Raw genomic sequence first — 23,558 nt, forward strand, 5'->3', positions numbered from 1 at the left:
GTGCTTCCACTTTGATTTTGAGTGTGACTCCAAATCCTGACCTCCATGGGTTGATAAATTTGATTTCCATTGATAATTTTTGTGTGATTTTGTTGTCAGCACATTCAACTATGTAAAGAAAGGAGTATTTAATGAGATTATTTCATTCAGATCTAGGATGTGTTATTTTAGTGTTCCCTTTATTTTTTTGAGCAGTGTACCTACCCCAGTATTAATGGTTACCTGTGAACACTTGTTATCAGTCTCTTCAATGCTATGCTATTGCTACGCACATGAAAAGGGGGTTCCAAGGCTTTCAGAAAGTGTCAAGAAAGTTAGTGACTGCCTTCTGATTTCCCCCAAAACTTCTTCTTTCTATAAATATGATGTATGAAAACCTATACTGAGGACACCCCTGTAGCAGACAGTGAAATAAATGACACGTGAGCAACACAAAACTCATTTAATAATTATTAAATGTTGGTTTTATTTTTGATCTTTTTTGTTTTTGTTTTTTTCCAAAGTCGCTTGATAATCTTGACAAAACTGCAACATATTCCATACTTCTCAAACTGACGGTGTGTCTGTTGCTATTCCAGATTAGCTGCAGAGGGAAAATTTGTGCGCTGTTCTGGACAGGTGAAGTCCTAAAATGATGAAAGCAGCTTTGACTGTACAAATAAAAAGAACACATGAACGACTCAAGAGAGACTCCACACTGGCATCGTAAGTCGTAACGCTGCGGGGTCAGTTTCTCTATGAACGAGTCCCGGTGTGCCAGGCCGAACAAAAATGAGTGACTGAAGACAAAGTCAGGGGCTCAGTAGCAGAAGTGTGTGTTTGTGTGACAGGAGGGTTAGGAGGTGCAGCACAGAACATACAAAGAACAGGCGAAGCACAAAAAATGATTCCTTCCTGAGACATTGGCATGTGTACAGTAATGATGGTCTAGATGACGTGTGTTAACGGTGAAGGCGTTTTGGTGTAAAGTGAATTGCAGGGTGCGAAGTTGCTCTGGATCCGGCAAAAAGGTTACATAATTGTTTCTACCACAGGTTGCCAGGGGAAGATTTGACAGACATCATATTTGGGACCTTACAATTGCCTGACCACTGACAGAGCAGAGGAGTCACTACAATCTAGTCTTTTCCCATCCACTACGGATTGATTCATTCAGAGACTACTGAGAATCACTTGTGTTTAATACAGTGTGTATGTACACCATTCTTCACATTTTAACTCTCCTTGAAGCCGAGCTGCTGTGGCTCACTTGAACCCGGCAAGCTACAAGTGGCATCTAGCTCACCATTTTCAGAAAACACCATCTCTTTCTGCTACATGGCCAAAAAGCTATGCCCCGACTGGAGTGCTACTTTGTTATCTACTGTATGTATTTAAAAAAAAAAAAAAAGTGGAACGGGGGGAGAAAGGTTGACATTGTTTGTGAAAGCCACATTCTGAACAGCCAGTGATTGGTTAAGGGTCGTCCAGTCTTTAGTAGGACACAAAACATGAAAGAACTTCCTTCAGTAAAATGTGCTCAAAATGTCTTTTCTTGCATCACAGACCTATAAACAAAACACATAAAAGGTATTCTTAAAAAAAAAAAAAAAAAAAAAAAAAAAAAAAAAAATCAGGTGAAGCCTAAAACTCTTCATAGTTTTAAAGAAATGAATACAGCTTATATACACAAACTCAAAGGCTACTTAAAATACACCTTAATAATGAATCTTCATTAATTTGATTTCTTGAAAGGACCTGTGACCATATCATACAATCATTTTTTTCCCCCATTCTCTTGGAAGCAAAAAAAAAGGAAAAAGGAAAACAAATCCAACCTGGAATAGTAGGTGATATTCATTGCGACTTGTTTTCTGTGCACATTTGTGTGTGTGTGTGTGTGTGTGTGTGTGTGTGTGTGTGTTTGTTTGCTTGTGTTTGCATGTGTAGACTGGAGAGAAATTTCAACATCTTTTGCTTTTTGTTAATTAGAATAATGTACAAATGTGATAAAACTGAAACGTCTCTCAATACTCTCAATGGGTATGAAAAGCTTCAAACAGTGAAGGAATACAACAATTTCTAATCTCAGAAAACATATCCTCATTTCAACCTGCCATTCTGTTCTGGACATGTCAAACACAATAGTTCCTTAACTTTTTTCTATATATATTTATATATCTTTTGTACGAAATCTGTTATTTTGAAGTTGGAAAAAGAGAAAAGACCCAGAGTCTTTGAGGAGGGGGGTCTTTTGACAAGTCCCAAGCTTGCAGTCTGCCTCAGAGTACAACAAAAAAGTGTCTGGTGTTTCTCAAGTCAGTCTGTATGCATTGTCCTTGTTCATATAGTCATCTCACGGTGCATCACCCACTCTCGGTTCCTTTCAAAACTGGCCTCCCCTGCATCCAGATTTGTTTCCATCAGTCTGTTGGGTGAATAGGGGAGGAGCAGCAGTGGAGATTAGAGTGAAGGGAGAAGGAGGAGGAGTCATCAGCAGTGTTTACGGTGTGGTCTCTCAGAGGCATCCTGTTTCCCCAGGCCTGACCTGGCCTTACCCCCCTCTCACGCCAGGACTGTGCTCCAGAGTGAGGAAAAGCAGATCAGGAGGTGAGGGTTTGTGTCATTGGAGAGGAGGAGGTTGGCTCTGCCAGTCTCCTGTGTTCAGCAGTCAGGGTAAAGGCACCCCCCTCCTTCGCCCCTCCTCTTTAGGACATCGAGGGAGGAGACAGAGCATCGTGAGGAAAAAACTAAAAAGGTGGGCCGCTACTACGGCGATTGTGTGGCTGGACTGCTTTGGGCAGAGCTAGGGGACAGACTGGGGCTGCAGCTGCCTGGGGGGGCACCGCTGGGTCGGCCGCCTGCAGCCCCGCTTTCCAGACCTTCTGAGTTCTCCAGCATCTCCTGGATGAGAGGGGGCATGGAGCCGGGAATCTCCATCTTTAGGGTGATGACACGCTCAGCTCCTGCAGAGAGGGGTGGAGAGATGGGAAAACATTAACTACCAAAGTTCTTACAAAAACATTTGAGGTATATATTCATTCAACACAATTTTAATATGACATGAAAGTGAGAAAAGTCAAATGTAACAAAGAAAATTGATGCATAACTAAATGTTTATTATCAAAATTATAAACATATATAACAATGTTTCAGCCAAACAAGAATCAACTCATTAACTATTCCTTTTAGTGCTATTCACATATAAACACTAGTGAGGACCACGGACCTTTAGCACTGATGCTTCTCAGATCAGTGATCTTCATCAGCATCTTGGGGAACATGTGCGGTTTGTGGGGCCTCCTCCTCCTTACGTAAATCTTCAACGCCTCCAGAAGGGGCTCCTGCAGGACGTCAACCTTCTCTGCCTGTTCCAAATCCTGACGATCTGAGGACAAACAGGGGAAAAAATCTGTCAACATCTCCTACTGTCATAAACACAGTTAGCCACTAGGTGGTGCTCAATTAAAAAGCATGGCCACCCTTCTGTTATTTCAGCCATATAGACAGGGGTGCCACTCAGTCCAAGCCATAGCTTCAGTAAACTGTTAAAAATTATGTAATTGCACGGTTTTGGGGCAAAGAGAATGTTCAATAAGTTTTGAGGAAACTTGTCCTACCTCCACAAAGCAAACAGATGGCGCTGAGCAGCCCTGTCTCTGCATCATCCATCTCCAGAGGAAGGAGCTGGTTGGCAAAGGCAAAAACCAGGTCGGTGAGGGGACCGAAGCCGGCATTGTGCATCTGCGTTCGGTTTAACGTGAGTCCATCTGAGAAAGTCATGGTGTCTTGCTCTGGGGTGTAGCGCGTACAAATCCGGAGTATCTGGGGACAGCGGAGACAGAACGCATTGTTGATTTGTTTAGACAATTTAACCACTCCTCTGCTCTAAGTCTTTTTAAAAGGCGGGGTAATGTTCTGTGAAATTTTGTGATTAAAAAACGCGAGGCCTTTGTTCTTACCAGGATGTCCAGACAGGCGGCTTTGAGCAGAGTGATCTGGTCGGCGATGGTAAGTGTTGTGAAGCCAGGCAGCTGCTTAGCGAACTCCACCGTCTTTATGATGCACTTGGTGGAGAGTTCACTGAACTTGTCCCACAGGTCTACGTCCAAGGATACACGTCGTTCTGAGCTGTTAGTCTGGAAGGACAGGAAGAGGTGAGGAAAAATTTGAGATATTGCCATATCTCATATATGCATTACATACAGACAAGTGCAGGTACAATAAACTACAGCTAAGAAAGGTGAACAAATATAGACACGCAGCTTGTCAGTGTCATGCTACTGACCGTAGTGTATTTGCCCAGCTGGCAGAGAGAGGGGAAAGTTTCCTGGTGCGCCTTGCGAACCCTGTCGATCATCTGCTCTGTGTCTGCGCTCAGCACGTAGCTCTCTGTGCACTCCTGCTTCTTCTCATCCTTTTTCTTCTTGTTCCGGTCATTCCTCACTGCTGTAGGGAGCAAAGGAGAGGGGCAGGGAGGATTAGTTAGATAGCTAAATGTCTAAAGTTAAGAATGGTTCATAGTGTACCTCAGCTACACAGTGTAAACTTCACGAAACTGATGACACATTTTACATTTTTAATAAATCACATAGAACCTGCAGTGGAAACCAAATTTTTGCAGCCTTAATCACCAATTAAATATGTCCAGATTGCTTTGAAAAATTCTTACAACATGCTAATAACCCCACATTCCATGTTCCATATAAGCACTACCATAACGTACACTAAGATCAAGATCAAAGGTGAACTCGAGCAGAAAAAGATGCTCTGGCCGCAGCAAACGGCAGCAGCAACCACAGCATCACTTTTGTTATCCCATGCTACGAGATAAATGTTGTGAGACAGCTCCATCGAAGAAGGTCTATGGTAATGGGGGGGGGGGGGCCTTGAAACAATCCAATGTGGTTTCCCTCTGGGCGATCTGGCTCAGAATAGTGTGCTCACACCAAATGACAAAAAACACTAGGCGGTGTGCTTAGCATTGGAATCCCATTACAGGCTCCATCCATTTTTTCCAGCCCATCCAGACTGAGGTGCAGTTTAGCAATGACTGGGTTGTGTATGTTTGTGTGTGTTGAGGGTGGGGGTGGGATGTGGTGCTAGATGATAAATAGTGGTGGTGGATGGAGCTATCCATAAGGCTGACAAATTGCCACAGCTTTCATTAGGGGTCCCGGCTAATCTAATAACATAATATGACAAATATCCTGCCTCTAATGGTTTTAAAAGGGCTCGGCTGCTGAGCCCATGCTTGAAAAAGAAAAAAAGAAAAAACCTTCCAGCGTTCTCTCTCTTATTCTCGCTCTCTCTCTCGGTTATACAACACATGCTCTCTTTCCTTGTCCTCCTCTCATTTTGTTCTCACCACTGCACACCATCTCCCCATTCCAAGATTGTGTTTCTTATGCTTTAAATCATCCCACCATCCTAAACTCATCTCTATCTGTCCTCGCATCCCCACCTCCCCTCGAGGTACCTGAATTTCCCCAGCGTCCGACCTAAGATCAGATTTTCCTTGTCTTAATCCTAACCTTGACCATTAAGGGTGAGAGCACTCGGGCTGAAGGGAGATCAGTGTCTGTGACAGAGGGGCATAGCCCGGGGCCAGGGAGGGATGCACTACTCGGTGCCGATGCTCATCCATCAGCCCACAGACAGGCCTCCCTGCCTGGGAGAACATGAAGGGAAGGAGGAAGGAAGGGGCTGGAAGTCTGATGCCGCACTGTGTTATTGCTAAGCATTGCTCGCCATAACAAGAAATGAAGAAGACCCTGCTGTGCAGGTGGAGCATGGTAATACATTATGTGCCAGCATTTTATTGGTTGTGATGTGGTAGGCTAGGTGGACATGCAGTAACAACCAGTGCAGTATTGCATCCTACATAGTATGTTATAATTGGACAGTTATATAAACCATGTCAGTGAAAACAAGCAAAACAGTAAAATGCTTGCCACTTCCACTTACTTAACAAGTCAATTATGACCTAGTGGAGGAAACGCATTGCATAAAACCGTAGTAAGCTGCTCAACATATTTGGGCCAGCCCTGCTCATGGTGCTGATTGGAAATCTGTGACCTGTCTGCCATGAGGGGAGGGGTGGAGGGCTGCAACATAGTCCATGTCCAATTAATTCACAAATAAAAGTGGGGCATCCCTAGCGCCCAGACATTACCCGCGCTGACAAATTGGCAGCGCAATCATAAGCCGCACAACACAATTTAATGAAGTCATTAAAGAACTATTAGGCACGACTGGCGATCTGTCATGGCGAATTGCCACATGCAATAACTTGGGGACTGTAGCGGGGGAGCGAAAATGATAGAAATACTGCCTTGCTTTTTTTTTTTTATTGTGTGTGTGTGTGTGTGTGTGTGTGTGTGTGTGTGTGTGCGTGTGGCCACGAACGTGCATTTGATGTTTGCGTGCACGTTAAAGAAGCAATGCATCTTTCCAAATGCATTATCAGAATATGAATGCTAATGGGGGAACTTGCATCCTGGATTGTTTGCGGTTACGTGTTCATCGAATAAAAATGATTTACAAGAGCCGGTGTGTAACGTGTACAGAATACTGTGACAGCGCACACACACACACACACACACACACCCACCCACCCACCCATTACTCAATCATTTGTTCTCTTACTGGATTGCAGCTGTAGTGTGCCGTTAATAGACAATTCCTGTTAGTGCCTCGGTGTGTATTTGTGTGTGCGTTTGTGTGTATGTGTGTGTCTGTGCACAAGACAGAGAGAGGTGGGCAGACGGGGATAATTCGTGTGAGGAAAATTAAAGCACTGGCAGCTCGTCCATCACACAGATTAAATTCAATGGAAAGATAAAAATGTCAATGTTCCCGCTGCTCCCGCTGCTCGCAGCGCAGAGCCACTGTCGACAGTGATGAAACTTTCTCCCTCTCTCTGTCCTCCAGCCCCCCCCTTCTGCTCTTTCTACTCTTAGATTTTCATTCTCACTCACATTTGGTTCAACACTCTTTCCTCTCACAGCCTTCATCTTTCTCTGCTACCCTTTCTTTCCGGCTGATCTTATCCTGCCCATACTCTGTTCTCCAACGTCCTTTGCTTCGTATTACTTTACTTTTTCTACTTTTCCTTGAGGAACATGTTAGCGATAGCTTTGTGAGAAAGGGAAAAAAAAAGGGGGGGGGGGGGGGTGACGATGATGAGGTAGGGTGGCTGGTCTGAACCTCAAGGATTCAAGGATTGTGCAACTAAACCATATGATCATCACTGATGCACAAAAAAAGACTCATAATGGACAGGTGTCAGTAGTGGGAGTAAAGTTACTTTCCTTTGTGTTGCTTGAGAATCCAGGGTTCCCCAACCTTTTTGGCTTGTGACCCTTTAAAACAGAGCAAAGTCAACTCGCCACCTCTTGCCAAAATGTACATATTTCTATGAGCTGCTATTATTTCAAACAAAGAATGATTTTTACCTTCTCAGATAGTTTAATTTGAATACTTTTTGATGCAAAAATGAGTGAAATGACATAGTTTTGATGTAGCAGAAATGTGTTTCTTTCTAACTCAGTTATCTCATAACCCCTTTTGAGGGGCCCTGGCCCCTATGTTGGAAACCACTGCACTAGGCTAAGGGCAACAAGGGCATAAATAAGCCAATACATGCTAATATTTTTCATTTAAGCCATCTAAATATGATTTCATTTAGGCCATAAGTCTTGGTCTTCTTTAACGAACCACTGTCAGGTTGATATAAATGTGTCACTAGGCTTACAGGCATTTCCCTTGTAACCCTTCACTTGCTCCCAACCCCCTCTCTTTTTCTGAAGCCGTCTTGCTTGGCATTGCCACCTGGCAGAAGGCCTGGCACTGTCATCTGGACCTGTCTGCCGGCAGACACAAGGTCACCCAGACGTCCCCGGCACTAGCAGGGGGTCCACTTTCTGCGTGTGTGTGTGTGACAGACAGGATATGGTGTTTAACTGGAGCTGTCCGAGCATATTACTATTAAAGCGTTTTTATTCATACCACTTTGTGTTTGTCACCTTGCAAGTCCATAATTTGAGTGTGTGCACGAGAACACATTTTTATGTCTGCGTGTGTTCTCGTGTCGGTGAGTGTGAGAGGCAGAAAGACTCCCTGCTGGCCCCAGATGGCCAGCGTCTCCTTCCTCACCAGCCCAGACCAGTTTCACAAGCCAAAGTCACTGCTGAGGACACAAGATGAGCAATCTGCACAAAATGACCACAATCAGAAAAAGGCTATTAAACCAAAACCATGTGTTGGTGGGTCAAAATCTATCAGATAATAAAAATTTCCAGTCTCCATTCCATTCAGAAAACCAATTTTAGCTGTTTTCAGTTGTTCAGTACTATCTATTCACCACTAGATAGCTCTCCAACTCCAGTCTATTCCCCTGTTGTGTGCTGAGTGCCCCTGTCTCTCTCCTTCTCTCCCCATCTCTCTCTCTGTCTCTCTCTCTCTCTGTGTGTGTAAAAGAGCTGGCTGCTGTGATCCTTCTAACCATGATTAATGGCCCCATTCAAAGGTAAGGAGCTCAGAGGATAACTTCTTTTACTGTAAGCCACAGTGCTGTGGCACTCCCTGCACTCGCCGTACCAGAAAGATGAGGTAAATAGCGCTGGGAAGACAGGAGGCAGAGAGGGATGGAGCAATGGAGTCTGCATGGGAGTTTTAAACAGGTGTGTGCTGGTGAGAGGAGGAGAGGTGCTACGCTTTCCATCTGCATATACCACTTTCTATTTATTACTTTATGAATCAGTATTCATGAGTGAAAATGTGCCCCATACACACATTTTGGTAATGTGCAACATGATAACAAGTAAGTGTGTGTGTGTGCCTGTGTGTACAACAGAGTGTGTCATGTGACCAGGGTTGAGGTAAGAACCCGGCTGGCCTCTGAGTTCTCTGTAGTGGTCACACCTCTTCCAATTACTTTATCAAGTCTGTCTGCCTGCGTGTACATATGTGTGAGTGAGTGTGTGTGTGTGTGTGTGTGTGTGTGTGTGTGTGTGTGTGTTCACACAGCCCTCGGGGTGCAATGATGAGAGCAGACGCCTGCTCTTTCACTCTCGGCAGGTGAGAACATATTCATCACAGAGGCCTGCCAAGCCTGGCGACACCCTGACTGTTATTGCCAGTCTACATCACGACTACCCTTTGTCTCGCTTTTATAGTGGGTATTCTCTTCAAACGGGAGCCTCCAAACTAACAAAATCAACTAAAAGGCATCAATGTACGAGTTTAGTCACAGAAACTGACAGGATTCAGACTGGAATTGCAGCCAAAGCTGATATGTGAGTGCATCAATAGTCATTGCTTATGCAATATTGGTAGTGGAACATATCTCTACAAATGCTGAGGCTTAAGACTTCCTGCAATGGTAACAATCATGCTAACCGCTCAGGGATTAAACAAATTAAAATATGATGATCTGTGCTTGGCCCTAAGAGCCCGATGCGAGCAGGGCATTGTGGGTTTTTATACTCACACTCCTTGGACATCCCGACTTCCAGGCACTTCTGCAGCCGACAGTACTGGCAGCGGTTGCGGGTGACTTTGTTGATGATGCAGTTCTTCTCCCGGTGACAAGTGTACACCATGTTCTTCTGGATGCTTCTTCGGAAGAAGCCCTATGGGACAGAAAGACAGAGAGAGGACAGGTGTTGGCAGAGGGATAGGTGTCAAAAGAAGTGTGAGGGAAATGAAACTACCTTCCTAAATAGCAGTAAAGAGTTCAGTTACTTAACAAATATTGTACGGTTTGCTGTTGTGTGTCTCTCCTCATGCATTGCCCATGTTAACAACGTCCCTTTAAAAAAGAAACCCCTAAATTACACGCAAGGTTAAAAAGAATTAAATTAAAAAGAGGCGGATCAGAATGGCCATGACCATCTGCAGTTCAAAGGCAATGAACTACCATACGGTTAAGTCCTTAAAGAGTTTATTCTGTGGCATAATCTGGACAGACACCAATAGTCAGTGGACTGCCATCATCTCATGAGGTCTCCCACCTCCTCTAGGATGGCCACTCGAGAGACAACACAAAAATGCTTTTGGTGATGTTTCAGATCCAAAGGATTTTGGGGCAAAAGGCACGGGGTTACTGGGTGCCATATAACCATGGCCTAGTTTACACAGCCAGAAATAAGCAATTCCAGATCCAGGCCAAGCACGTATTATTAGAGAGAGAGAGAGGGAGAACATGAGTGCGTTGTGTAAGAACAAAAAAGGAATCCCTCGTTTCCTGTGTTTCCCTTTTCAATCTAACTAGATCAAAGAAAATCTGATAATACATATAAAAATTTAGTCCATGCGTGTTGGGAAGAGGACAAATTCTAATGAGCTCATCTTTGGTCACTGAGCTGAATTGGGCCATCTTTGGGAGACTAACTATGTTTTGATGGCACAAAAGCAAGACATAGAAACAGAGCAAAGTATCTCTCCCTGATGGATGCAACACGTGTCCCATGCACTACCTCGGTAATAATTTAGATCCTCTCCCTATGAACTTTAAGAACAGCTCTAACAGCTGCAAAGAAGCTCAGGATACTGGGTAATAAAAGAACTGAGGAGAAAAGTTTAACAGGAGCTATCTATGCTTTAAATAAAAAACAACACCTGGGATTTCTGGTATGAAAGCTGAAACTGACCACATCCCTAACCGGCTAGGTACCCTTGTCTAAAAATATCCCAAAATCTGATGACTGAATTTTTTATATTTTCTGCTTTCAAGAATTGTTAATGGAAAAACTGTGCTTTGGAACCAGGAGGGCCTCTAACTGCTGCCCATGTATTACGAGAGTCAAAAATGACAAACCAGTGGAAAAGCATTGCATAATAACTTATATTCTCCTCAATAGCAGGCAACCTCAATAAAATCACTGTTAACCTCTGTGGCCTTACCGCTTAAACATCCCTTGTGTGTCAAATAGATCAAAAAGAGGTTAATGCAAATCAGCCACAACTGAGTGAGTACTCAGCAAGCAGGACTCGGGACAAATGTAATACAGGTCAATGTCAGTATTGATGCAACACAGTGGGGCACGGGTTATGTTTTGGTCAGTAGGAGGATGGGTAGGGGTAGCTAGGGAAAGAGGGAATGGAGTGGAGTCTGGTGTGGTGGGGTGGGGTAGCTGCCAGGGAGGCCCATCCCATGCCGAGGGATTATCTTTGCAAGCCGACAGATGGCCGGTGGACCTAAGCCCACAATTTGTCCTTCCCAGATCACCAGGCTCTTCTCACATCTCCCATCCACCACAAAGTGGAAGTGATTCAGGCTTCTAATGAACTACGAAGAGGAAGAGGGTACAGTCTGTCATGTATCTGTTTGAAGAAGGTACCAGAGCGGGGGCGACAGTGCCGATTACACATGATGATATACTTCTTCCAGCTGGTAGAGGAAGAGTTTCAGTCCTCAGAGGGTTATCTCATCTAACCTTTGTCCTGATTTCATCATATCTGCTTTGCAACTTGTTGATTTTTTTAGCAATTGAAAAAGGGTGAACAACTCCACACTTTTTCAATCTCACTCCTGCTGTTCATGCGCAATTTCCAGCCTAGAAATAGAAAGTTTGGTACTTCTAGCAGATACCTACAAACTCCTCTGAGAAGACCTGCCATCTCCCAGCAGAATAATGAGGCCAGACAGACAACAAAGTGGAGACAACAAGGCTTGTAGCTTGACGTTAATTTTAGCTGCTGATGCTGAGGGATAGGTCCGTGGCCTTTGTATGTGCCTATGTGTGCGTGTATCATGTCCTCTTTGATCCGATATTGCCCTGACCCTGACCCCAGTGTCACCAGGGGATTGACCCACGCCCTCCCACCATCATGAGGCTCAGGTGCTCTCTCGCAGCACCTCCTGATTGGCTGTCGCTGCCGGCTCGTGGGACCGTTGATCGTTTCCGCCCCTTCCCCCCTCTCCTCCTTTTAGGAGTCATTGCTTCCTGCGGCCCTTAAGCCTCTTTTTGTATCACCGCTTAATCCACCCCGGCGACAAGAGCCCTCAGCAGGCCTGTCAGCCACCCTGCAGTGTTCAGAGGAGATGAGAGCCGCAAGAAGAGGGAGAGGGCGGGAGGGATGAAAGAGAAGGAGCGAAAGGTAACAGCACATACATGATTGCATATGTCATGTACTTGAGTTCCCAGCTGTCTACCTGGTGTGCTTTAAGAGCCCCACCCGCTTATGAGTAGGTCAGTGCGTTCTACTTTGCATGTGTTTGAGGATATGCTATAGGTAATGCTATGCTTATTAAGAGGGAAGCCAGGGGGCAGTCGGGTTGGCAAGTTCACAGGGAAGCACAGGAATCCTCTCTTACATGACTTTCACACTGTGCCCAGATTAAGAGTGCGTTCCCAGCCTCCCACCGCATCCTTGCATGTGTGGATATGCGTGTGCCTGTGCACAGCCCACACATTAACTTGCATTCACATTTACTTGCCTCCCATTGCAGCGGATACCAGGAAGAGAGATCGCCTGCTGCGTGCTGCCATGCCTCCAAGACAAAAACATAAACATGAGGGGGTGGGCATGCATATTTAATGTTTAAGTGTTAATATCTGGAGGGGAAAAGAAGTGCAACGCCAATGAGTATGTGCGGGCGATAGAACTTACACAACAAACGAACAAGCTGTCTCCAAGTAGCAGAGCTCAACATCCCCCTCCTGTTTCCTCTGTTCACTACAGCCCCCAGGAAATGCCTTTGTAGTTTGGCATGCTGCAGCAAAGCAGACGCTGCTAACCCTCAACTTACCCCAGTCTCAGATGAGACAACCATATACATTCACATGCCTGTAGTGTTGAATTATTAAGTACACTATGCCAAGTCATCTCCTCTGAAGTGATACAGAGAAGGCATCCTGAATTTTTCAAATTATCACTGTGGCTATTGAGTAGGCAGACAGTCAGCTCACGAATTGGGGACTAGCGGCTGATGCTAGCTGTTGAACATGGGATATTTTCGTAGTTTTAGGCAACATTCCTAATGATTATGGTAACACTTTACTAACCAGCTGAGCTGTTGTGTTCAGTAGAACGGAGTACATTCGGGCAAGACGTGTGTGGTCAGACGGGTTTAAAACAACACTATCAAAACCGGTTTGGTATTAAAATGTTAAAATCTATTTAAGTTCCGGTTCATCTTTGACTTTATACCCGTATCACTGTCGTGCAAACACAGCTTCAGAGTCTCAATGCAAAGGACAGATATAAAAATTTTGGATTATTCACCTTTAAAGTCCTAGTAGTTTGGTTTAGATTATTAGCCTTATCTATACAGTAATGTCCTCAAATCAAGCCTGAGACTATTGAACTCCGTACAAATAGCAGCAGTCCAATTCCAATAAAATCACTCAGAACAGAAATAAACATTCACACACACCGATGGAACAGCTATGCAGACTAAAGGAGCAGATCGAACCGCCGATCTTCTCATTAGAGGGCAACCTCCTCTACTTCCTTCTGCCTCCCCTACCTTGGCCTAAAACTAATCAGGATATCTGATTATTGGTTCAGAATATGATTGAATTGAATGTGATTTACTTTGTTGCTGTTTGGACTCAGTCTATATGCATGTGTTCTTTTTCTGGTTAAAAATATATCTACCTCAGCTATAATCTATCTGGGAAATGAATTATATCCAGTCAAGGAGGCATGCAGAGCTTGCTGGTGGTTTTGTGGAGAAACATTTTATGAAATGGATCCTACATTTAAGAGCTGAAAGAGCTGAAATGTCTATCATGCCTTAGTTTCAGTGCTTTTCAGAGGGCAGACAGAGTGTTAACAACTGATTGTCAAACTTATTAAGTTATTATTTGCCATTGTTTTAAAATCATTTGCACAATAAGTGTTGACTGATTAATTAAAAAAATCTGCTATATCCCAGCTGCACAATGGCTTCAAAAAGCCACACTATTTCTGAGCTGTCAGGGAGAACAACACTGCGACCACTAAGGAGAAACAAATAATTACTCAAGTTTACAGCTCATCTATTGTTTGCCCTCCTTCTATGTTTATCACACTGTAAAAGATTTTTTTAAATCTATGATTAGTAACCGTCAGACTATTGTATGTGTAATACCTTTTCAATGCTTTCTTTGTCTTTGATAGACTGTTGGGATGAAAACAAATCAAAATTCACTTCTCATAACTTGAGAGTTTTAACTTTTCAGATATGACTACTGACAAACTAAAACTTTATAAACAGACCAAACAAATAAATACAGGTCAACCTGTCTCATACTTTTTTGACTTAATTTGAATAAATTACTTTTTTCTGATTATTTGTGTTCATATTTTCATTCCAACTACACAGACAATTAATGGTTAATCCAACAACCCTCAGTTCAATGCAAGTTTGCAATAATGCAGGTGACCATTTAAAACTACCGCTAATGCTGCTTGATGCAACAAGAGGTGTGTTTCAAACTGACACTAACCACAAAACAGAGATTCATACTTCTATATTGGTCTCACACAACCACAGAGACACACACACACTCACCGGATGGTTTGAGCTTTATTTTTATTTATTTATAACCCTATTTAATCAGATGCTATCAGACAATAGGGAGCAACATTAAGAGGACATAATAAAAGTCATTTAGGCCTTAAAAATGGTTGCAGAGATGCTGCACACCTTCTGAGTTCCAAGTCAATACTTTTTAATACATGCAAACACCTCACACACGGACACAAACATGTCTATAGTCAAGATACATAAAGTAGTCAGCAGCTAGCTTAGTAGCTGTCCACTTTACCAACCACTTAAGAGTGAACAAATTTGTTTGAAGCATATCATATAAATGAAGTATGTGTGAGACACTACCAATATGAAGCGTTAATATTAAATTATAGAACAAAAATACATAAAAATCAAAACATGATCATCAAACCTGACTGTGTATAGCTGTAAGCCTATGCATGGCCACATCTTCTACCTGTGCTAAACTGTTGAGAAACACATCATACGCCACACAATATTATCAGAATAGAAGGGTGAGGGCTACTACACACCATCTTCCTGTTTCTCTGTCTCACACACTTGCATACAAGCTTAATCTTGCTCAGTACACACAAACACACTCATACTGACGCTAATTTTCAGTACCCCCCATCTCTTCCTTCTGTCTGTACAATAATCATTTGTCTCATCTCGACAGTCAAGCATATATTTCCACTAACCTGAATATAATTTGGAGTATTAGATTCGATATGAATGAGGTAAATAAAATAGGTTAATTCCCTTTAGTCTAAGGATGTCTATACATACAAAACCTGTCAAAACTAAAAACAAGACATTAAATCCGTTACATAGATATTTCAAGTTTCCACAGGACCCATGGAGCAGCAAAGTCAGCAGTAGTTTGGTTGCCCCTATAAAACAGCACAGGGGTCGGCCTTTACTTACTTTGTTAACTTTTTATAAGTCACATTTGGGGAGCAGGTTAAGTTTCATGGAGCACTCAGGGGGTTTGTGTTAAAAGGTTATGCGTTAGTATGTATGTGTGTGCCAGGCTCCCAGCTTTCCTGTGCTTTCCTCCCATTGCATTCTTTAGTCATTTTCCCACCCCCCCGTGCTCTGATGCGCTGACCATCTTTCTCTTGGTGTCAGTGAGTTCAGCTGTGGCCCCTGTACCCCGTCCGCCTAATCTTCTGCCCCCACAACCATCCCAGCTTCTCTTTTCTAGCTGTTCATGTCTCCCAGAGCACAGTCTGCTCTCTCACTCCCGCTATCTCACTCCCTGCAGTCTCTCTCATCTTTGTATCATTTTGTATTTATTTCTACAGTCCCCCTGAGCTCCTGCCCATACTAACACTTTTTTTCTCCTTTTTTCTTTTTTACTGCTACTGCCTCCCGCCTTTTCCAGTATGGCTTTTTCTCTTTTTATTTACAGTCTTTGCTTTTCTCTCTCTGCTCTACCCCCCTTTCTTCCACATCACTCCTATCCCTGCACATATGGAAACACACACAGTATTGGCTGCACAGTCAATAAGTCAGAGGGTATGGCGGGCACCTGTCAGCCACTCCCTACCTCCTCTTGCTATACACAGGCTGCTGTCATGACTGAACCTTGCAAGGAGGGTTTACATACTCTTGTTCTGTTTAAGACTCTACATGTTTGGAAATCCTATTTGCTAAATTCAAGATTCCATGACCACTGTGCAAAAAACCAAAAACAAGGTGGTTGTTATAGAGATAAGGTTTGCACCTGGCAGAAACTTTACATTAGATTCCACAGATGCCTCCTCCTCATCTCCAGCCTCCTCTGAGTTTACACAACTCTGGCTCTGTGCCTTGGGAGAAGTGAGATAAAGACGTCTATGTGCTCACAATAACAGGAGAACATGTATGCATGCACACAGCAACTCTCAACTGATAACAGAGCAGATAGGGGTTATGAGGCCTCTTCAGCACCTGTGTAACGTGGCTGTACTGATAACAGACGGCTGATGCGGGCATGCCAGTAAAGCTGATATGTGTTAGCAACAACAATTGATAGTTGACAATGTTTCACATATGGTAAGTGGTAAGAGGCAGGCCCATCATATAGGTTATCTTTACAATATGCTCAGATATAGGCTGAAGTGTTGAAATAGGTAATTGCAACTTGTCCAGGTCATACTGATGATTAGGCAGCTCAGTAAAGCAAAGGATAATGTTAGTAGATGATTCCCCACGAAAAAGTAGTCAAGTTTGACTTGTTCCAACAATAAATTCCAGCATTAAACACTGAAAAACCCAAAAGGATGTGAAATACTCAAAATGACGTGCCTTATCATTTTCATCATCTGAGCTTAGGCTGCGAAGACCTTAGAGTGTTTTTGTTTCCTTATGTAAATCACACGAAGGTTACAAGATTGATGAACATCTTGCTTGCTTGGCAGATTCAGAGGAAGGCCAGGAGTCTCACCTTGCAACCTTCACAGGCGCTGACACCATAGTGGTACCCTGAGGACTTGTCCTGGCACACAAAGCAGGGCTTGTAGACGCGGGGTGGCGGGGGAGGCGAGGGCGGGCTTGGCACTATCTCCTCTGAGCTGGTACTCTGGGTCTCTATTGCTGTGGAGAGGAGAGAGCAACAAGAGGGGTTAGTAAACACTATCAAATGGCGTGCTGACAGGCGTGCAGCATTAATCGATATCAGCGGGATAAACACAGAATCTCATGTGTGCATTCACACACACACACACACACACACACACACACACACACACACACACAGATCTTAAACAGCCCAGTCCAGAATAATACACTACTGACAACATCTAATACAAATCACCAGAAGGGGAACTTACTCACACTCTAACAATGTGTTTTAAAAAATAAAAAAAAAGTGCTACTTCTTGATCTGGCATTTTCAGATCCGCCACAGGAAAGACGCTGCAAATATCTTCAAAGAACAAACACTTTCTTACACACACACACACACACACACACACACACCATCAAAGCACCAATGAAACCAGCCTCTGCAGAGTATTCTTATTTACTGCTGATATGATGGCTTGTGTGTGTTACAGCAAGAAGCTGCTTTGCTAGCAGTGTTCAAAGATAGGCTTTCTTCTCTTCTACAAGGTCCGGAGTTGTGCTGTTATTTATTTTTAAATTGTGCAGCATGAATGCTTGGAAATATTAAAGGATAAAGCACTGTACCACTCAAGAGCAACAAATACCAGTAAACAGTACGAGGCTGAATACACCGTCTTCATCCAACAAGCACTAATATGACAAACCAAACAGCATGTGGGCATTTTGTAGGCTCACATATTTAGTGTGCTTGTACACAGTAAACAAAGTGTTGTGGTATTTTAGGGAAGTAACCCGCTGTTGCCTTAATGTAATATGTATTGGACTTTGACCTCAACAACCTGTGTGTACAAAACACGACTTTTAATCAAATATATAAAAACACACATCCACAGCACAGACCTGCACCCTGTGGCCTATGGCTGACTAAATAAGTGTATAATCTCTGTTTGCAAATGGAGCATGTGTTTTCTTCTTGTAACTAGGCTGTCGAAGTTTTCCAGTTTTTTATACTGATGCCAATATGATGCCTGAGTCAATGAACTAGGCATCAGGGGTGGTGGCCTTACCACAAACAACCATTCAAGAACTGAGTAGTTACAGTACAAAATTAAAACTCAGAATATTTGGGATTTAAATGCTTCTGTTTACTATATGTGTGCATCACTGCAGCCCCGTTTCTCCGCCCAGCATCACTAGCTCAACAGAAGAGGGATTGGGGAGATAGACAAGCAGCTCAGTAGGTGCCTCCAGCTCAGTGCTTGAGTGTAAATAAGCCATCTATATTTAACAGAGTGGGCTGGTTCAGCAGGCCCGTTGTACAGCTGGGAACACACCGCAGACGAACACTATGCTCGCACTGGATCCTGACACAACATCTCTAATCACACTTATACTTACAATATTAAAGCAAGGATGAGTTTTTTTCTCTCTCACACGCACGCGCCCTTTCCTATCCTTTTATAGTGACTGTGTGTGTGGGCCTCAGCTTGCCAATCTCCATGCGCATGCAGCAGATGGTGCAGAGGGAAGATTACATTCAGCGCAACCTCAATAAACCAACCTGATGCCCAGATATGTCCAAGGCTTCCTGGAAAAAATAACAGACACAAGCACCAAGCAGACACCAAAATCTAGCCTCTCCAAAGCCTGCGTGTTATCTCACACAGCATATCCAAGTGGGTTTCAGGTGACGGGGACAGTTAAGCTAAGCAGCAATAAAGCTCATATTGCAAGACCTTACAGTGACACCCAATCAGGCCCGCGATATTAAGACATTTCATTTATGAGGCCCAGTTGTCATGTCACTTTCACACCATCTACAACCTTTTTCGAAAGACAAAAGGACGTCACTGACAAGCAACTGGAGTGAGACACGCTGATTATTTACTTCAGGAGACTTTATTTGTTTAACAAAGTGAGGTTCTTTTCTGAAGACGCGGGACATTTACTTGCAATCGGGGGGAAAAAGCAAACAAGATGTAGGGTGGAGATGGGATTGAGGAAAGCAGGGAGGCACAAAAAAAGGCAAAGATGTAGGAGAGACAGAGAACTATGGTGTGCTTGAGCAATAAACAAAAGGCAAAAAATACAAAACAGATGAAGTGATAAAAACGATAACTTAAAGGGGCATTATGGAGTTTCCAGTGGCCACTAGCGGTGGTTATGCTCTGTCATCGCTTGAACTGATGACAGAGCATAATCCGAAACACCTTTTTCATACAGAAATACCAAAATAAACGCAGGAACACCAGCATGCAGGCTGTGGCTTTTCTCCAGACATGTTCAGGCTCTGTTACTTTGATGTTCCCGTCTCAGAGTCAACACTGGCGCCGTACATTTCATTCAGCGCAGCGAGCGGCATATCGGCTCAATACTCCCGAAAAAAGGCAGAGTGACAGCGGCTATAGACAGACAGAGCTGGAAACTCAGGTAAACTACCACTGCAACGTTATAGTAATTGTTTTATCAGCTGCAGGTTAAACTAATCCATGCTCGTTACATGATCACGATACATTTACTGCATTTAGCCGATGTGCTACATCGTTAGCTCGCCTGCTGCTTTTCAGCAACTATCTTTACTATCTGTGTATCTTTCCCCGGAGGCTCAGCAATGTCAGCACAGCTACATGTATTGGATGATAATTAAACGGTTAGTGAGCTGGAATGGATATTATAATGAGAGTGTGTCACACTTTATAACAGTTAGACTGCAGTAAGTAACTTTACTGTAACTAGTGTAAGTGGATGGCTCTTCCTCTGGGTTGTTGTGACTGTTTCGTTGCAGTGTTTTATGTTATGTGGGTCATGTTAGTTACAGCGACGAAGAGGTGGAGAAGCTGTGTACCTGAGTATTGGTAAAACCACAATAACCATTAACTGAACGTTACGAAGAAACCAGTGGCAGGTCCAAGCTACTGTAGCATTAGCTGGCTGCATCACTATAGGCTAACGTTAGTAAACAAATCGCTCCACATTTGCTTTTTGCCGTTACATCCTTTCTTGCAGGCTAAATCCACAGTGGTACACAGTATAGTAACATGGGTGGCTTTAGTTCATAAAGTTATGTGGAAAGCGATATAACTTTGCACTGGATAACATTAGCAACTGCTCGGCGTTAGCTGGTGAGCTAATGCGACTTTCTCTGTGTTTCTCCAGCTTTACTAATGCTCACTTTGTTCTTAATCAACATCATCTGAACCTTTTTGGTCTGATGGGCTTCAGCACATAAACCTTTATTGTTGTTTTGTATCCTTACGTGGAGCCTGTGTTTTGCTGTGAGCCGGCTGTTTTATGGTGTTAGTGGACTGCATGTGGTTAGCTGCCGAGTTGTCGCTGTAGCACGAGAGAGGCTCGGGAGCGCGCACAGGGCTGAATCCAACCTGGAGACCTCACATTAAAAGCAGAATAGTGGCTGATGCAAGCAACAGAGAAAACAGGTGTGTGCTTCATTTCTAAGTCAGTTTTGAGCCCATTGACAAATAAGGCAATGAAAATTTGATTTATTAAAATTAAAAACTTACATATAGCCCCTTTAAAGTCTTGAAAAATAACAAATGGGAGTATTTAGAAAAATCCCTAAGTGGTGTGAAGCAAAAGAGGAAAGGAGCGATATATTTGGGAGAACGTGGACAACTCACATGCTCATAATCCAAATTTATACTGTTTTCAAGAAAGAGGAGAATTATGCATACAGCAGTAAGAATACCATTTTATTTTTACTGTGGTAGAAGAGAAAATGGCTTTGGTCACAAAGTGAGCTGCGAGGGTGAGTGTGAGAAGGACGACAGATTGTGGGCAGGGAGAGAGTGTCCGTCCTTTGCTTCTCATTGCCATTTTATTAGGGTCATTACGGGCCATCTTTGCCCATGCCACTGGGCCATGCAGTCATCACACTCATGTCAAACAAATTAAACTTAAATAGAGCAGCCCTTACATAACATGGCATATTTTCTCATTAGCAAAAAAACATTCACAGTTTTCTGCGCTCTTCTGCCCCTCTTGATTACAGCCCTGCATTATTAGTGTGACCACAGAGCTATTCATCCAAGTTAAAGCTTCCTTCATTAGAAGCGCCTAGACAAACAGATGCGCCACCCACCCAAACACATAAAAATTGTATCCATGCCTACATTTACAGAGGCTGAGGGCTTTCCTAGAGCCATAAAAAAAAAACTCATCGGTCGGACACACACACACGCACATAAACACACGCACAGAATGCACAGTCTTAATGAGAGCACCCATGGAAATCTGGGACACAAGGACAAGAGTCTGTGAGGGGGCTGGCGACTGTAATTAAATACAATGGCTGGCTTCTGGAGCCTTGTCAAGCCGAGGCATGGAGCAAAACAATGGCAGGCCTGTGGACAGAGAGGCAGAGAGGCTCAGCAGAGAGGACAGAGCTACTTAGCCCTTCAGCAGCCCTCACCCAGGCATTATTCAACACCAGCCTGCATCCAAGCTCTCATCAACACCAACCACCATACAAGCCTGCCTATTGTGTGATCCACAAAATCATACGCACAAACACTGGAAGAACTGACTCACACTCGCCTGGAGAGCTTCCCTCGATATCCTTGCAACATGTTAACACTGGAAATGTGCGTGTCTGGCAAGGTTTCCATACCGGAGCCCCTCCAGAGCCTGCAAAGTCATCACGGTAACTAATACTCGAGCTACAGCTAGAATATCATTCCTTTAGCCAAGAGAGGGCTAGCATGAATAGACAACAACACCCCGCTTTGCTTAGGGATACAGGAACCAGCAACCCTGAAAATAATGTTCAAATGAAAAACAGCAAGGAATCACTGATAAGGAATCTATTGTACTTTGGTGAGGAGGTGTAACACAAACCACGTGAGCGGTACGGTGCCCACAATTGTTGTTAGCCAGACACAAGGCTGGATTCAAGACTACATTCTGGCATGTTGTCAGACCAGTCCCAGAAGCGGGAGTAAACAGCACAGGCCGTCAGGTATAACCAGCAAAAATAAACCTGACTCTGCTTTGAAATAACTTAGTTCATTTTTTGTTGACATTTTCAGTTTAGAAATCACATATTCAATCATTTGACACAGTAAACATCCCCTCCCCACTCCCTCCCTACCCCACCCTAATAGCAGAAGTCCATTTAAAGGAGCTGATGTCTGTCTAACATCTGACCACAGGCTACGGCTGAAACTAGCCCCTCCGCTAATTCTGCCACATAATGTATGTATTAAAAATTTAAATCCAACTATTTCTATTTCTGAATTGCTCTAAACAATGTGTGAGCTGGCCATGAATTAACAACGTACTTATCTTATGAAACCAATTCTGAATGACAAATTTGTCAAAGCTCCGAAATATCACTATCTCAGATCTCTCCTTTGATATTTACATTGCAGGTGTGTGCATGTAAGTGTGTGTGTGTAGCACCAAGATATCTTAATAGCTTAATGTAGCATGGTGTTCTCAAACTCAGAGCCGAAGCACCGATGATTTAATTAAGTTCAAGTGTGAGTGGTCTGTAATGCCGCTCTTCAGATTCACTTTGCATACATCATGAGCCACAAGAGCACTTAGAGAAGCCGCACCCTCGCAGCGACATCCTCTATAAGCAATCACTGCATGCCTAGACTTAAATGTACAAATATGCACAAGACTGAAATGAAATCTATTCTAATGATGAACTGGCCTGAGCTGTAATACTGACATAAGATAGCCTGGCTAACATCAGCACTTCAAAGGCATCAAGACCACAGACCAAGACACACACACACACACACACAAGCCCACCGGCTATTATCAAGCCTCCAGACTCTGGTCTGTCTCGGCCCAGTGCTGCTGAGCAGTTCTTGAGGTTCAGCTCTAGGTTAGTCCTCTGAGATTTGATTACCTTCATCCCCACTGGTTACTGGGCCCAGCTGTGAAGCATATTAATGAGATTTCGCCATCATTAGAGGGAAGCTAACTACATTAGCAGGCTGGCTGGTTGGCTGGCTGGCTGGATTGTGGTAAAGAGAACTGGAGAAAATGAAGGCAGAGGGGATGAAGGGGGAGAGGGTGAGCTTTGACAGGGTGTTCCACTTTGTTGAATCCTACTTTATCATGGACCATTGTGTTCCCCTGGCTTCTATTAGGTTATTTGGAAACACACGCTCGCCATGTGTAAGATACATGGGAGAACATCCTGTATAGAGGTCCATTTGTCTTTCCATGCAGTGAGTGTGCAGGATACACCAGACAGACCACCATGCTACAGGCTGCTACATTAAGGCTTGCTTTGAAGTCTGCTTAAATAATGAAGTGGGATGGTCAATGGAACAGGCCCTGGGACAGAGACCGCCTTGCTAAACCCTGGGAGTTGTAGTCCAATGTATCATGCATGTCCATAAAAACAACTGGCAGCTACTTAAGAGCTTTTAAGTGCAGCAAAACAGACCAACAAGTGAGCAGAGAAGGGTATCACTCACGCACAGTGCATGCACTTTTGCTAAATATTCAGACATTATTTCTGGTTTCCATGTCGGGAATGTGTGTAAGCAGCAGGGAAAACGATAAA

The 23,558-nt window shown here is 43.6% G+C and overlaps 1 protein-coding gene across 1 annotated transcript; it reads right to left on the reverse strand.

Annotated features, from left to right (window-relative positions):
• Positions 1-438: 438 nt before the first annotated feature.
• On the reverse strand, positions 439-17,057 carry raraa (retinoic acid receptor, alpha a). Its single transcript, XM_038735931.1, has 7 exons — positions 16,896-17,057; positions 9,473-9,614; positions 4,268-4,428; positions 3,942-4,118; positions 3,600-3,804; positions 3,209-3,367; positions 439-2,945 (listed from the first exon to the last, which is right to left on the reverse strand). The coding sequence occupies exons 2-7, from the start codon at positions 9,582-9,584 to the stop codon at positions 2,749-2,751; spliced, it is 1,011 nt and encodes a 336-aa protein (XP_038591859.1). The 5' UTR covers positions 9,585-9,614; positions 16,896-17,057; the 3' UTR covers positions 439-2,748.
• Between the last annotated feature and the right edge of the window lie 6,501 nt (positions 17,058-23,558).

Source organism: Micropterus salmoides, unplaced genomic scaffold, assembly GCF_014851395.1.
Source record: "Micropterus salmoides isolate LMB-PRFRI ecotype aquatic unplaced genomic scaffold, ASM1485139v1 Ms_hic_scaffold_21, whole genome shotgun sequence".
NCBI lineage: Eukaryota > Metazoa > Chordata > Actinopteri > Centrarchiformes > Centrarchidae > Micropterus > Micropterus salmoides.

Excerpts from the sequence above, each read along its gene's own strand:
- raraa (XM_038735931.1), bottom strand. The coding sequence starts at position 9,584 with ATGGTGTACACTTGTCACCGGGAGAAGAACTGCATCATCAACAAAGTC. Across the intron at positions 4,429-9,472 it reads AGTCGGGATGTCCAAGGAGT|CAGTGAGGAATGACCGGAAC; the intron begins GTGAGTATAAAA and ends TGCTCCCTACAG. Across the intron at positions 3,368-3,599 it reads CATCTGTTTGCTTTGTGGAG|ATCGTCAGGATTTGGAACAG; the intron begins GTAGGACAAGTT and ends GTTTGTCCTCAG.